Source organism: Alligator sinensis, unplaced genomic scaffold (assembly GCF_000455745.1).
Source record: "Alligator sinensis unplaced genomic scaffold, ASM45574v1 scaffold611_2, whole genome shotgun sequence".
In the NCBI taxonomy this organism is placed as follows: domain Eukaryota; kingdom Metazoa; phylum Chordata; order Crocodylia; family Alligatoridae; genus Alligator; species Alligator sinensis.
In genome coordinates, this window is record NW_005841869.1 from 289,485 (window position 1) to 302,744 (window position 13,260).

A 13,260-nucleotide genomic window follows, 5' to 3' on the forward strand; every position below is an offset into this window, starting at 1 on the left:
AGATGGCCTGTAGTGAGCAGCTGGTAGGTGCCTTCCTTCTCTTGAAATGGTTATTGGCACATTGCACCACTGGGAGGCACTGGTCTCCCAGGGACCTTGCAGAGGAGATCCAGATATTGATTTCATGCCTCCCAAAGCACCTCTTCCTCAGACTACATGGGTTCACAAGGGTGCCCTGGAGAACAGCAGTTTTTTGTGCCTGAAACTTGTATCTATTCTACCCCGGGAGGAAAGCAGAACCTTTCAGGCATTTTCTTAGGAGCAGAGATGTCTGGAGATTCATGCTGAGAGCTGTTTGGTGATTATGGCACTAGCCTGGGGTGTAGGAATCCCTTGTGTGCCTCACTTTGTGGTAGAAAGCTCCATTATCCGACTTCCCCATCACAAACCCAGATGCCTTCTTGGGACTTGGGAGTCTAAGTCACTTGGGTGCTTTTGAAAACGTTTCCCATTACAGATAGGGAAACTGCTTGCTGGGATTTGGGAGTGCTATATATTATTAGCACTTCATCTGGCATAATTACATTCTCCTCATCACTTCAGGTGCTATTTGAACAGTGACTCTCAAGCTTTTTTAGACTCTAGACAACCCTCAGAAAATGCCAGCTCTTAGTTTTTCCCTTGTTTTCTTTGGCTGTGGAAAAATAACAACAATTTCTTCTGTTGCAAAAAAAAGAAAGACCCCAGCAGCTCAGAAGGTTTTTAATACGATGGATTCCTGTTTGACAGTGCTGAGTTTATATTTTGAATCATACTTGCGCACCTAACAGGGCTAACACTGCGTGGCACCCTACAGCACTCTTGAAAGGAGGTGAGCTGGAAACCTAGCTGGCAATAAGGAAAAGTTGAGCTGGCTACTCAAATTCGTTGGGTAAAATAGAAACACTGAAAGGCCCTGCCTCTGCCACGGGGTATCTAGCTGCCAGGGCGGCGTGGTTCATCACAAGGTTCTGTTTGTCTAATGGCTTTTATCCATCTTCTCCTTCAGGCTTCTGAAAGCGGGAGGAAAGTGATAATGCTTTCCCTGGAAGATGTGAGGAGGGTGATACGAAACAATACTTATCTTTTGAGACAGCGGGTAAGTGTCTTTTGGTGCACGTGTTCCAGGCTCCTCTTCAGAAACTTCTTTGCGGTTGACTGATGTGCCCTGAGGTGGTTGAGCGCTCTGCAGCTAGCTTGGCGGGAGCCCACGGCAGCGTGGTTCTAACCAGTCTTGAGGCTACCTGGAAAGATGAAATGGAAGGATAGAAACTTATGTCGGCATCCCTCTGCCTCTACAATCGTGTTGGTATGGATGGCCTCACATTATAAATGCCTGTGTAAGACAACCAGACAAACAGGAAGAAAGGGTGCCTGTAGTCTGACTGCCATCTGGAAATGGGTGTCCTCTTCATTTAACGTGTGGTATGGGTTTAGCCCCTGTGTGCAGGTGAAATAACTAAAAGCCTGAAACGGACACTTGGCTGACTGAAATATGTGCTGTTCCATTGAGTGCTGACCTGGAGCAGCTGGTGACCTGGCTTGCCCTGGGGCATGCGTGTCTCTAACCCTAGCTCCTTTTGTGTTGTGCAGAGCCAACTGCCAAAGAAACGCCCCGGCGGCATTCCAAGTATGGAGTCTGGCACCTGGAGCCTGGACCTGCCTGTCAGTGAAATGCTGGAGGCATTGAAGGACAACTCACAGAAGAACCGACGCCGGCAGAAAGAGCTGATGCAAAGGCAGGTCTACGACCGGAGGCTGCTGATGGCGGTAACTCCGTGGGTGGGCAACGTCATCCTGCCATATGACTTTGGTGTTGAGAAGCGGCCGTCTGTTCAGACCAAAGGTACAGGTGACCCATTGGGTAGTTGTTCCTCCCTGGGGTGAGCTTGGGGCCAGGCTTCTCGGCCAAGCCTCTGGGTTCTTCCCTCCAAACCTGGTTCTTAGGGCCTTTTCACCTCAATGCCAAAGCAACTTCAGAATACAAAAGTGTTGTATCGATTGCTTGTGCTTGTGACGTGTAAATGGAGGCCCAGGCAGGTATGGTGAGTTGCCTCATCCTGTCTGCAGAGAAGGATAAGAACTGGCAATAGAAGCCAGGCATATCCTGACTGACATCCCTCCATGAACACATCGGGACCACACTTGTCCCGATCAGACCGTACTGTGGTGTTACAGTGGCTTGGGGTAGGGAGAGGTTTGTACAAAAGGCAGGAAGAACATGCATCCTTATTTAATCTATGTTAATCATTCTTGGCTATACATCCACCTTAGGTGGGGTTTTACTTTGTGTTCAGTAAGAGCAGAGTGGGTTTCAGATGATACTGTTCAGCTCCTCTCCAGGCTAACACTTGATGGAGGCTGCTAAGGACTCTCGGTAGACAGCGTGTGAACGTCCAGTTAATTCGTACTTTTACGCTGTGCTCTCTTCCAGCTGATGTCATTCAAAAGCGACTGCAGTCGGTCACTCTCTCCAGCACCCCTCTTTTCACACTGTTCATTCAGGTAGGCCTCATACCGTGCAGTGGATCTGCAGAGACCTCGACCGAGTGGATGCAGGTTCTCGGCCGGCTGCAGGTGGAGGGGTGGTGTAGGAGATGCCTACAAGCATCCCAGCGGAGCTCTAACGCGAGCCTTCCCTGCCTTGCAGTTCTTCCAGGTCAACACTAACGGTTGCATGAAGGTGATACGCGAGAGGAGGCTGAAGCAGACGGAGCTTTTCCGGGCAGTGATGACCAACGCACAGAAACCACCGCAGGTACTGCACGGGTGCCTGGGTCCTGCAGCAGTAGGGGGTGGAACTCAGTGGCTGCCTGAGATAAGGGAAGTAATTTGTCTGGCTCCATCAGATCCTGATTGATGCAGGAAAGGATAAGAGCAGTAACTGTGGCCCAATACCTCAAACCTCTCAGCTCTGTCCAAAACTCTTTGGGCTATAGCTCAGCCCCTTCCTCTCTGATTTCCCCATCTGTAAGATGAGGCTGGGGGGCATTATTCACTTCTGAATCTCAAGGGAACTTCCTTTGTAGCAGTAATGAGGATCATGAGTTGTTCCCTGTGCCTGACCCAATCCCCCTTTCACCTCCACCAGAATGGCTAGAACATGAATCAAAAAGCTGCCTTTGACTTGGCTGCAATCTCCTGATGCTCTTCTATAGGTCGCTCAGTGCCTCCCAGGTCAGGAAGTGCCGAATAAACCTCCCAGGAAGCCAGTAGCTGCAGAGGCCGCACCTGGCACAGGGGCTGTGCCCAAAAAGAAGTCTGCTCCTCCAGCGGTGGCAAGCACAGCTCCTGTCCCCACCGTTCTGGAAGGTCCTGTCCAGAAGCAGAACCTGAGGCCACAGAGGCAGCTCCCACTACTGAAGCCAAAGCCTAAATCGGTCTCTGAGCTGCTGCAGGACAAGCGTCTGCGGGAGTCTCGGGCCAAGAAGGCTCTTCAGAGAACTATGATCCTCGCACCTCAGGTGTTGGTCCCATCTTCTGCCATCCTTCAGCCAGTCATTCCTCAGGCGCCGGGAGGGAGCAAGCCTGCCACGGCCATGCCCCTCGGGGATGTGAGCACCCCACCGCAGCCGGCACCAACTCTGGGGCCAACGTTTCTGTCCCTTCTGGTTTCTGCACCACCTGTCCCGCAGTCGGCCCCGAGCTCCGGTTCCTCCCAGAAGGTGAAAAAACAGTCGAAGAGGAAGAGGAAGCGGAACGAGGACAACCCAGGAGGCGCTTCTGAGGAGGAGGCCTCCCAGGACAAAGCTGCAGAGGGGCCCAGCCTGCCCCAGGACTGTAAGAAGGCTCAGGTGTTGGGGGGCAGCTCCATGCCATTGGTGCTGCAAAGCCAGGCCTTCATGCCCCACCAGATTGCGGTGCTGCAGTCCCCTCCTGTCACACTGAGCCCTGCAGGGGTGGCAGCAGGTGTGCAAAACATCCCTCACTCGGTGCTCACCACTAGTGCCCCGGCACCTGGAAGTGTCCAGCAGAGTCCAGTCAGCTTGGTGCCTGCTGTTGTGACTCCCCAAAGCAGCACCCACCTGGTCCCCAGCAACCTGGTGCCCATCACCTGGCTGATGACACCCCAGGGCTTGATTCCCGCTAGAGTGCAGACACTCGTGGGCTTGCAGAACCAGAAGATGCTGTCTGTTGCTCTTGAAAGCCAGGCCTCCTCAGCAGAGCACACCAAAGTAGCCCCCTTGGACATGACAGTGTCCCGAGCATCCTCCAGGCCTAGCAGCACACCTCCTGCTGGCAGCACAGCCACGGAAGTGCCAAGCCTGCCAGTTGCAGAAGGGGCATCCCCGGTCATTGCCACGGGTTCGAGCCCCTCTGCTCACTCTGCCTCAGAGCCACAGCAAAGCTTGCTGCTTCCAGCCCCTGTCCCCGATCTTGCGAGGTCTGCAGACTCCTCCACAAAGCAGGGTGCGGTGCTGGCTGCCCTTCCTGCTGACTCCTCTGCTCTGCGTGCTGCCCCCACGCCGGTGCCTCTCCACGACCCCCCAGCAGGCACCCAGCATGCCCATTCACTCTGCCCTCTGAGCCCTGCCAGCCAGGCTGAGAGCAGTAGCTGCATTGTAATCAACACCTCGGAGAATGGGTCAAACGTGCCAGTGCTGCAGACGGATCAGCGTCCCTCCAGCAACGTCCCCACAGGGAGCGCCAATGGCATCGCTGCCCTGGCCACAAAGGATGTGCCCGTGGCCTTGGAGCCTAGTGATACTCTCCCCCAGCCTTCTCCCCCCAGGGGTGAAAAGAGCCCCTTAGACTACAGCCTCATCACTCTTGAGGGTGAGGCCTCGGTGAAGGAGTGGCTGAAGGAGACCCCGAGTGTCCCGGTGTCCACTGGGAGCAGTAAACTGCCTTACTTGCCACCTTTCATTTGCAACCTCAAAACCCTCTCCCGGCTGCTGCTGCAGAAGAAGACACTGGAGCAGAATGCCTTGGCCTTGGTGTCAGCTGGGAAGAGCCAGGGTGGGGACACCAAAGCCGACCTGCGCCCCATCCGGGAGCTGGTAAGGCAAAAGCTCGGTGGAAACCCAGCTTATCTGATGCTGAAAGCCAGGTTCCTGGCAGCCTTCACCCTTCCTGCCGTCCTGGCTACCCTCCCCCCGCCAAAGGTGACCACAACCCTGTCCAAGAGAAGGCCGAGCCGGGAGGGTGATGGGGAGTTGTCGCTGACTGAGGAGGAGCTGGCCGAGGAGGAGATCTGCCAGGAGCCGACTGAGGGGCCATCCAACGGCACCGAGGGCCCAGCACTCGGGGGCGAGGATGCCAACCTGCCTACTCAGGTAAAGCGGGGGGAAGCTGCAAACCCAGTAGAGACAGTGTTGCACCAACCACAATCCTGCTCCCAGGGGAGCCCATAGCAAAGCACCCATTGGCAACGGGACAGGATTTGGCCCTTTTGGGGTCAGCATGGTGAGCAGTGGGGAGGGAAAAGCTGCTCACAGTACCTAGTGCAGCCAGTCAGCTTCCCCTCACATTGCTCCACTCCCTGTGCTGGGTGCAGAAGGTAGCACCTGAATTGCCCCCTGGGGGGGGACCCTTCTGATGAAGCATCACTGCTTTCCACCCCGAGAGCCTCTTCCCCAGCAGCATCTGGAGCCCAGTCACTGCAGCTTGCCCTTGAGCCTGGTATTGAGCTCAGTGTAGCATATGAGACTTTTGCTTGATCATGGTGGTGTCTGGGTTGGAGACCCAGAGCTGTTCTGTTTTGAAGGGGTCGGGGGAAGCTGGAATTAAGGGTCCAGGGACCTCAGAGATTGGTTTCAGCCACAGGAGACAACTGATGCTCTTGAGAATGGCTGATTCCTGGTGATCTCTAGGTAGCCTCCACCCTCTGTTCCAGCTGGACTGAATTTGTCCCAGACCAAAGCGGTGGGGACTTTGGCCATCAGCTGGGACTCCCAACCTCTGGCTTCTGTGGCCCAAACCGCCTGGTCCTGCACCGAACTCCTGAATTTCATGTCAGCTGCAGCCTTGAAAGTGGACATGAAGGCAGGGGCGTACTCCTTTTCCTCATTTTTTTTTGCCTTCAAGAAAGCTGCCTTGCATAATCTGGTTTTCCCCCCCACAAAGGGATGTTGCAATTGTGTGTTTCTTGGTTACAGTCTTCAGGGGGTTTCAGTCCCTTTGTGAGAACTCCTCCGGTAGGATGCAAGTCACCCTCTTCTGACTGCACCCTCCCACTGGGCCTGCTCTGTGTACAGAGTTCGCAGCATCCTCCTCAGGGTGTCTTCTCTTGGGCTGGTTCTGGGGGCGAGATGCTATGGCAGGTCTGAGTTGAAAGGTCACCTGGTGAGGGCATGTGGCTATTCCTTCCCTGGGAAAGCACAAGTTACCAGGGTCGGCATGCATGAGCATCCTGTGCCTTGCAGAGATATGGTGCACATCCCCAAGGCCAGAGCGCAGTTCTAACTGCCTCGTTCTGACGCATAGCAAGCACCTTGAGTTGCTTCCTGCAGGCCCACGTGTCGGCTGCAGGCAGTAACACATGGTCTCTGGTTGCACTGCAGGACAACGGAGCCGGAGAGACGGCCGCACTGTCGGTGCCAGAGCCTGAGACCGACGCAAAGGACGGCCTTCGGCGAACCAGAAGGACCAGTCGCCTCAGGAAAAGGAGGATGTGAGAGGAGTGGGCGATGGAAACGTGTTAGTAACCTAACCCTACCAATGCAGGGGGATTTTTTGCCTAAAAAAGGAGAACTGGAAAGAAACTCCTTCGTGGTACAACGTCACGACACTGGGTCCAGGGCAAGGGTTTGCAGACGGCCTTGGGTTCCAGTCCCGTTGGGCCTGCGTGCTCAACCCCTGGGCTTGCCTGGTGCAGCCGGGCGGTTCTTTGCTGCTCCAGCCTACCTCACGCAGGCTCTTACCAAAGGCATGTTTGCTGTTTTCAGGCAGCAGCTGGCAGTGAGAGCAACTGGTAGCTCTGCTCTGTGATGAGGAGCGCTGTGCAAAATTGGCAAGCGAAAAAATAAAATAAAATAGGGGGTCGTGGTTTGGGTGAAGGGAAGATGTGGGGAGCTATTGCATAGAGGAAGGAGCAAGAGGTATTTTGGGAACTGTGGGTTCCTTCTGCAGAGCTGAAGCGAAGCTGTGGTATTGCCCTGCTGTCTGGCATAGCTGTCCTTGCCAGACTGCAAGTCTCGCTGAGGCTCTTAGCAGGGTTTTGTGCGCACTGCTTTGGAGATCCAGCTGAGCAGCAACAGGGCAAAAGAGTGCTATGGGAGATGCTCCCTGCTTTGGAATTGTTGGTGGCCAGGGCAGGGGCAATTTTCAAGCTCAACTCATGCAGGATGGAAAGTTTCCCACACTAGGCTGGTAAAAGAACAGTGCTAGAGGAGCCAGGAGTGATGAGTACTAATCTGTTAAAAGCTGTCTGCCCTGGAGCCAGCCCCATCCTGTCTCCTGGCTGGTACTCTAATACTCTGTGGCATGAGTATATGCTATGTCTCAACTAGCAAGCGTGCTGTGACCTCGGGCTAAAAGGTACCAGCGAGGGCAAACTTCTAGGCTTGTGAAGTTGTTCTGCTTTTTAACATCTTTTGGATGCTCTCGAGCATGTGCTGCTGAAAACCCTTTGGCTAACAGGTATCCCATGTGCCCTTGTTATAGGAGCCCTGAACAAAGTCTGCTTTCCTGCGTGGCAGTAGCAGCTGTTTCTTGCACTACCAACAGACACAAACTGACCACTCGCACCTGGGGAAGACAGGCAAGTGGCTACACCGGTTCCTGTCCCCTCGTGGAGTCTCCCTTTTACTGCAGCTCTCATCGGGAACCACAGATCAGAGCCTGGGAAAAGGGAGATGCTTCCTCGACAGCCTGATTTGGTTCCAGCCTTCTCCTAACCCAGCCGTGGCACAGAGCAAGATGGGAGCCAGCAGGCTGTTGGAGAAGTCTGGAGGAAATGTTGAATGCTGCTTTGTTTGATTTGGGTTTGTTTATGTGTGAGTTGACCCTGTTTACATAAAGGTCTATCGCTGCTTGGAGCTCATGGCTCCCTTGGTGGCTTTAAACACAGTTTGTGTGTTAGGCGGTTCCCCAGCTCTGGATCAAGGCTGCCGAACAAGCCGGGGGTTTGTTTTGTACTTGAAAGACTGTGAATATTTGTTCAAATATAGTTCTATTTTTCTCATGTGAAGCTGTCCGAGTCTCTTGCTGCTCGCTGGCTGATGCCGTGCGCGCGTTCTCCTGAGTGGGTTCGATGCTCAGAGAGAAGCCAGGTTGACTTCACTTGCCTTAAGCCTGTAAAACCCGGGCTCAGGACCTGGGGGCTGGCAGCCTTTGGGGCTTATGACGCCAGAAACTGCCTGACCCTGCTTCCTCTTCCGGGGTCTGCCACGGACTTTGCTGCAACCCTTGACAAATCCATCGCTTCCCGTCACCATTTCCTGCCCAGGCAGAAGTGGAGTGCAAGTCTCACAGGAGTCTTGTGCAAGACCGGGGATGGACAGTTAAAGCCTGCTGAGGGCTTTGGATGGATGGCAGGGCAGAAGGGGAAATGCAGAGGAATGGGGCCAACTTCTCTGGACCCACACCAGTGATTCAGGTTTGTAGAGATGCTCTGAAACGTGGCCTTGCTGTCCAAGCCCCCTAGTCTTTGTCTTGAACAGGCATTATTCTTACCAGAGTCAGCCATCCCCAGAGTGCTGTGGTGCTATAATAAAATTTGATCCCTTTGCTCTAACGTGGCAGGGTTCCCTCTCCCGCCCACCTCCCAGAGCCTGGTTGGAGTCCAGTACGAACCGCCTGCCTTCACGCCGCTTGCTCCAGAGCTGAAGCTCTAGGTCCCACTTAGCACATGTCCATCCACACAGGGCTGACGAGGCACCTGGAGCTTTGTAGCAGTTGCGGCCCTCTGAGGATGCTGCAGAGATGGCAGTTCCTGCAGGACGGAGACATCGAAGTAGTAACCTGTCTTACCTCTGGTGTCTGAGCTGAATATCTTGCTCTCAGCATGAAGCTGTTGCCCGTGACATTCTTCCAACTCACCGTGTCAGTACTAAGCTACCCACGTGGTTGGTTGGAGGAAAGTCACGAGTGACTTGAATGCCAAGAGGGTTGAGTGACCGTAGCGCACAAAAGCCAGGACCATGGTAGTTTGGGATACGGGGCACAGAAGTGAATTGCCATTCAAGGCCCTGTAGTAGCCGGTCCTCGGAGGATGGAATGGGGGAGCTGGGGAAACTGCCCATTCCCCTCTGTCTCCGCTGCACTGGTGAAAACACCCTGTGTGTCTGACGGTTCCCTGGCTCTGGAGTAAGGCTGCTGAACAAGCCGGGGTTTGTTTGTCCTTTCACTCCCAGGCTGTGGGTTTGGCTCTGAAAGGCAACCGCTGCATCTGAAACATAACAGAGAGTATAAGGTGCAAGGAGTGTACAAATCACAGGAGTCACCAACAGCGTTACACGTCATGGCTGGTTCTGCCTGCCCAGCCCAAGTCATCAGTGAAGCCAGTTGCTTGAGCTCTGACTCAGCCCTTGGCATCAGGTCTTAGCTGTGCATGAGAAATTGCAAACTCAAGAAATAACGGACCTTTCCCTAGAAACCAGATGAAACATGAGAAAGTTGAGTCAATTGTTGGGGTGTTTTTTTCCCTTTGGTAGATATCAACTCCTGCTGCTTCACACTCAAATGCTTCAATACTGTTATTTGTGGGGGAGATAAAATGCTATTTCTGGCAGCTGGTACCATGGCAGCACCTGCAGCCTCTGGACTGCTGAAAGCTTCCTACAATTGTTTATAAAGGAATCGGCTAGGAGTAAGGATGGGATCTTGTTCTTTACTCTGGAACTGAAGTATTGTGACGTTAACTCCCTGCAGGCTGGTTGCAAAGAGGATGGAGCTGGACTGTTCTCAGAGCAAGGAGCAATGGGTTCAAGTTGCAGCAAGGAAGGTTTAGGTTGGATGTTCAGAAAAACTTTCTCACTAGCAGGGTGGTGAAGCACTGGATACCCAGAGAGGTTGTAGAGTCTCCACCCTTGGAGGTTTTTGACCCAGCTAGACAAAGCCTTGGCTGGGATGATGTAGCTGGGGCTGGTCCTGCTCTGAGCAGGGGCTTGGACTAGATGCGACCTCCTGAGGTCCCTTCCAGCCCTCATTGCTATGGATCTGTGAAAGCCTGGGTCTGCCCGGATTTGTCAATCGACACTTTCTTTTCTGACCCCCCCTTTCTCCAATGCTATATGTGCGGTGTATCTAATGCCAAGCATGGCCTCTGATGTAGCTACAGAGGCTGATTGCCTACAGCAGGAAGCACTGGGTTGTGGAAACTGAGCAGCTCTGATCTCTCCGCATCTATGATGGAGTCTGACAAGAGTCTGGAGAGGACAGAGAGCCTCCGTCAGCGCTGACCAGAAGCCTCAGACGTTCAGGAAGCGGAACCGGAGGGAAGCTGTCTCGAGGTCTTAACACATCCCACAACGAGCATGAGGCAAATCCTGGGTTGTTGATTTTTACCTCAGTTCCAAGAACAGAACCAGTCGTGCAGAAAAGAAAAAGGGGCCACAGAGGGCATTGGAAAACCACGTGCGTGCTCGCAATCCCCTTTCGTGCTTGCCACCCGGCCACCCCTCCACACACAGGGTTAACTCCTGGGTCCTTGCTTTGCCCAACTTGAGACATGTAGAGCTTGACTTTTTTTCCCAAGGTCTGAGCACCCACGGGTAGGGCCAAAGTCAGTGGAAGCCCAAAATTAAAGGCCACCTTTTAGCAACATCCAAAAGTAACCCGACTGTTGCCTGAGAGAAGGCTATATCCAAGGTAGTGAGGCTGGCTTTGAATGGCAGTTGTATTTAGCACCATTAGGTCTTTTTAAAACAAGAGCCCTGGTTCGGTGTTCTTTTCCCTGTCTCCAGTCCCCACAAATACAAAGCAGATAACTTTTGGAGCTGGGACAATAACCTGCTTCAGAAACTGTTTTTCTCATGTGAGACACGGTGAGTCTTATCCATGGGTCTTCCAGCCACTAAGTAGGGCTGCAGCACCTGTTCCTCGAGGGAATTATGCTGTACAGATGGGGAACTGAAGTGCAGAGAGGCTGACATCCCTCTGCAAGTCTGGGCTGAGTTATACAAAGCACTTATGGCCACTAGGTTAGTTTTTGTTGTTTTTTTTTTTTTTTCCCCTCCCTCCTGTGGCTTCCTCTTTTTTTTTTTTTTTATCTGTCGCCAATGAAAGCTGTTATTGACTGGTTTTCCCCTTTCTTCTCTCTCTGAAATCATGTTCCCCGAGCGATCGCTGGTCCAAAGATCAAAGGCTGCAGTCATGGAAGCGGTTTGCTCGGAGCCAGCCTGAACAGCAGGAGAACTGCCATGCTAAGGCTGAGAGAGGAGGAGACTTCTTGATACAAAGACCCAGGTTGGTCCATGCTACCGAGAGCGAGTTGTAGCTGCGGGAATGAAGGTCTGGCTTCCTTGATCCAGTGGGATGGGCACAGCGCCCCATGGCAGGGAAATGCATTGCTATATCTACCTGCTGGGATCCGGGGCTGGCTTTGCTGTTGAGCAGGGCAGCTGTTTCCTGAGGGAGAAGGGTATTCATCACCGACTTAACCTTGCTGCCCATATATGCAGGCAAAGTGCATGATCAGTCGGTCCATTTGAATCTTCCTAGAGCCCGAGGGGAGTTCTGTCTGCATGGGAACAGACCAGACTTGTGCCCTGGACATGACTTGGGTACTACAGCAAACCTTTTTGCCATGGCCTGCGTGAGGGCTTTTGCTGTAGGATCTGGTCCCAAATGGGCAAAACGAGGCATAAGAGGAAACTGCTCCTCATGTCCTAGACAGATGGGTCGGGGACGCCCTGGCTTGTTGCTTGTTTCCCTGCTTACGTCTGAGCTGATTGACTTCCCTGACTCTGGACTGAGCATCCAGCAAACAAAACTAGTTGACCACTGGTAGTTGCGCTGTAGCAAGTGTGAGCAGCTGGCTTCTGCACCTGGTGGCTACAGTCCTCTGAAAAGGCTCTGGGTGATGTCCAGCAAAAGTTCCCTAAGGTGCCAGCTGGCTGAGCAGGTGCTCGGGCGTTCTGGAGGATTCACCCTTTAGGCTTATGGACACGGCCCGAATGCCTTCAATGGGGCAATGGCTGCTGTGGTGTGCTCTGTGTCTCCTGGGAGCAGCTATGTGCCAGAGAGACCTGCAGGCATGGGAAACCTCTCCAGTATGCCCAGCCTGCAGGGATGGTTCCTGGTAACGTGACTGGGGTTATAGAAACGCTGCTGTCTGTGCTGAAGCCATGTGCCAGGGCTGCAGGGGCGAGGCAGTGGGCAGCACACAGTCTGCACCACTGCGTTACCGCTGCGAGTACGTATCACCACGGGAGCTGCTCCCTTGTCGGCACTCCTCCCCGTGCATACACTTGGCAGTTTCGCTTCCCCCAGCAATGAATCAAGAGGTGCCTGGCTCTGGGAAAGCAATAGAGCAGCTTTCGTCACAGCTGCCATAGGCTCTCCCTTTCCTAGATATGAGCTCTGGTGCCCTTGCCCAGGCCCTGTCGGCAGCTGGCAATGAGCTGGGGGGAGCAGAAGCCAAGGCTGCGCTAGCAAGTGCTCGTTTCCCTGCATGAGGGGAAGTGTGGCATGTATGAAGCATGCACAGGCTGTCAGGTTATTGCGGGAAGCCTCGTCCCCTTCCATTTAATGAGCATGTTCCCTTTCTGCCTGGGGCAAGGCCTCCCCTGAGCTGCTCTGACTAGCCTGTGGCATGTATCGCTTTCGGTGCAGGCGAGCTGGCCTGCCAGTACTTCACTGTCCGCCATGTCGGAGCCGGAGGATGACGAGACTTGCTGGCACCGCCTGGAGAGCTTCCGGGTGAAGCTCATCTCAGTGATTGAGCCCTCCCGGCTCACGCCCTACCTCCGGCAATGCAAGGTGATCAGCCACGACGACGAGGAGCAGGTGCTTAATGACCCCAGCCTCGTCATCCGCAAGCGGAAAGCAGGTGGGTGCTACGAAGCCTCTGACCACAGTGGGACCACAGCACCACACGTTCACCCAAGTGCCCTCCTGCCCTAGCCTCTATTACACGTGTGCACGCACACATACACCATCCTATTCTAGTCTAATGTAGGCCTCAGCCCGTCAGGGTTAGATCCTGCCCCTGCCCCAGCTCAGATGCCTGTCAAAGCCAGTCCAAGGTCTGCGTGTACAGGATTGGATCATGCATGAGTCCTACGGTCTGGCTGTCTTGGGGAACACTTGTTGCCCTTCCCCTCTATCACAGCCTCTGCCCTCATTTTTGTCCTGCAGGTGTCCTCCTGGATATACTCCAAAGGACGGGACGGAAGG

The 13,260-nt window shown here is 53.8% G+C and overlaps 2 protein-coding genes across 2 annotated transcripts in view; both read left to right on the forward strand.

Annotated features, from left to right (window-relative positions):
* Nucleotides 1–8,106, forward strand: part of SNAPC4 (small nuclear RNA activating complex polypeptide 4) — a 23,326-nt gene extending 15,220 nt beyond the window's left edge. Inside the window, exons 17-23 of the mRNA XM_025193557.1 lie at nucleotides 989–1,078; nucleotides 1,573–1,825; nucleotides 2,414–2,484; nucleotides 2,630–2,737; nucleotides 3,138–5,255; nucleotides 6,483–6,618; nucleotides 7,585–8,106. Coding sequence (XP_025049342.1) covers nucleotides 989–1,078; nucleotides 1,573–1,825; nucleotides 2,414–2,484; nucleotides 2,630–2,737; nucleotides 3,138–5,255; nucleotides 6,483–6,596 — 2,754 coding nt within the window. The 3' untranslated portion in view covers nucleotides 6,597–6,618; nucleotides 7,585–8,106. The remainder of the gene's footprint in view (nucleotides 1–988; nucleotides 1,079–1,572; nucleotides 1,826–2,413; nucleotides 2,485–2,629; nucleotides 2,738–3,137; nucleotides 5,256–6,482; nucleotides 6,619–7,584) is intronic.
* Nucleotides 8,107–8,219: 113 nt separating this feature from the next.
* CARD9 (caspase recruitment domain family member 9) overlaps nucleotides 8,220–13,260 on the forward strand; it is a 12,552-nt gene continuing 7,511 nt past the window's right edge. The window contains exons 1-4 of the mRNA XM_025193730.1: nucleotides 8,220–8,518; nucleotides 10,196–11,328; nucleotides 12,697–12,913; nucleotides 13,222–13,260. The exon at nucleotides 13,222–13,260 is cut by the window's right edge and continues 78 nt beyond it. Coding sequence (XP_025049515.1) covers nucleotides 12,730–12,913; nucleotides 13,222–13,260 — 223 coding nt within the window. The 5' untranslated portion in view covers nucleotides 8,220–8,518; nucleotides 10,196–11,328; nucleotides 12,697–12,729. The remainder of the gene's footprint in view (nucleotides 8,519–10,195; nucleotides 11,329–12,696; nucleotides 12,914–13,221) is intronic.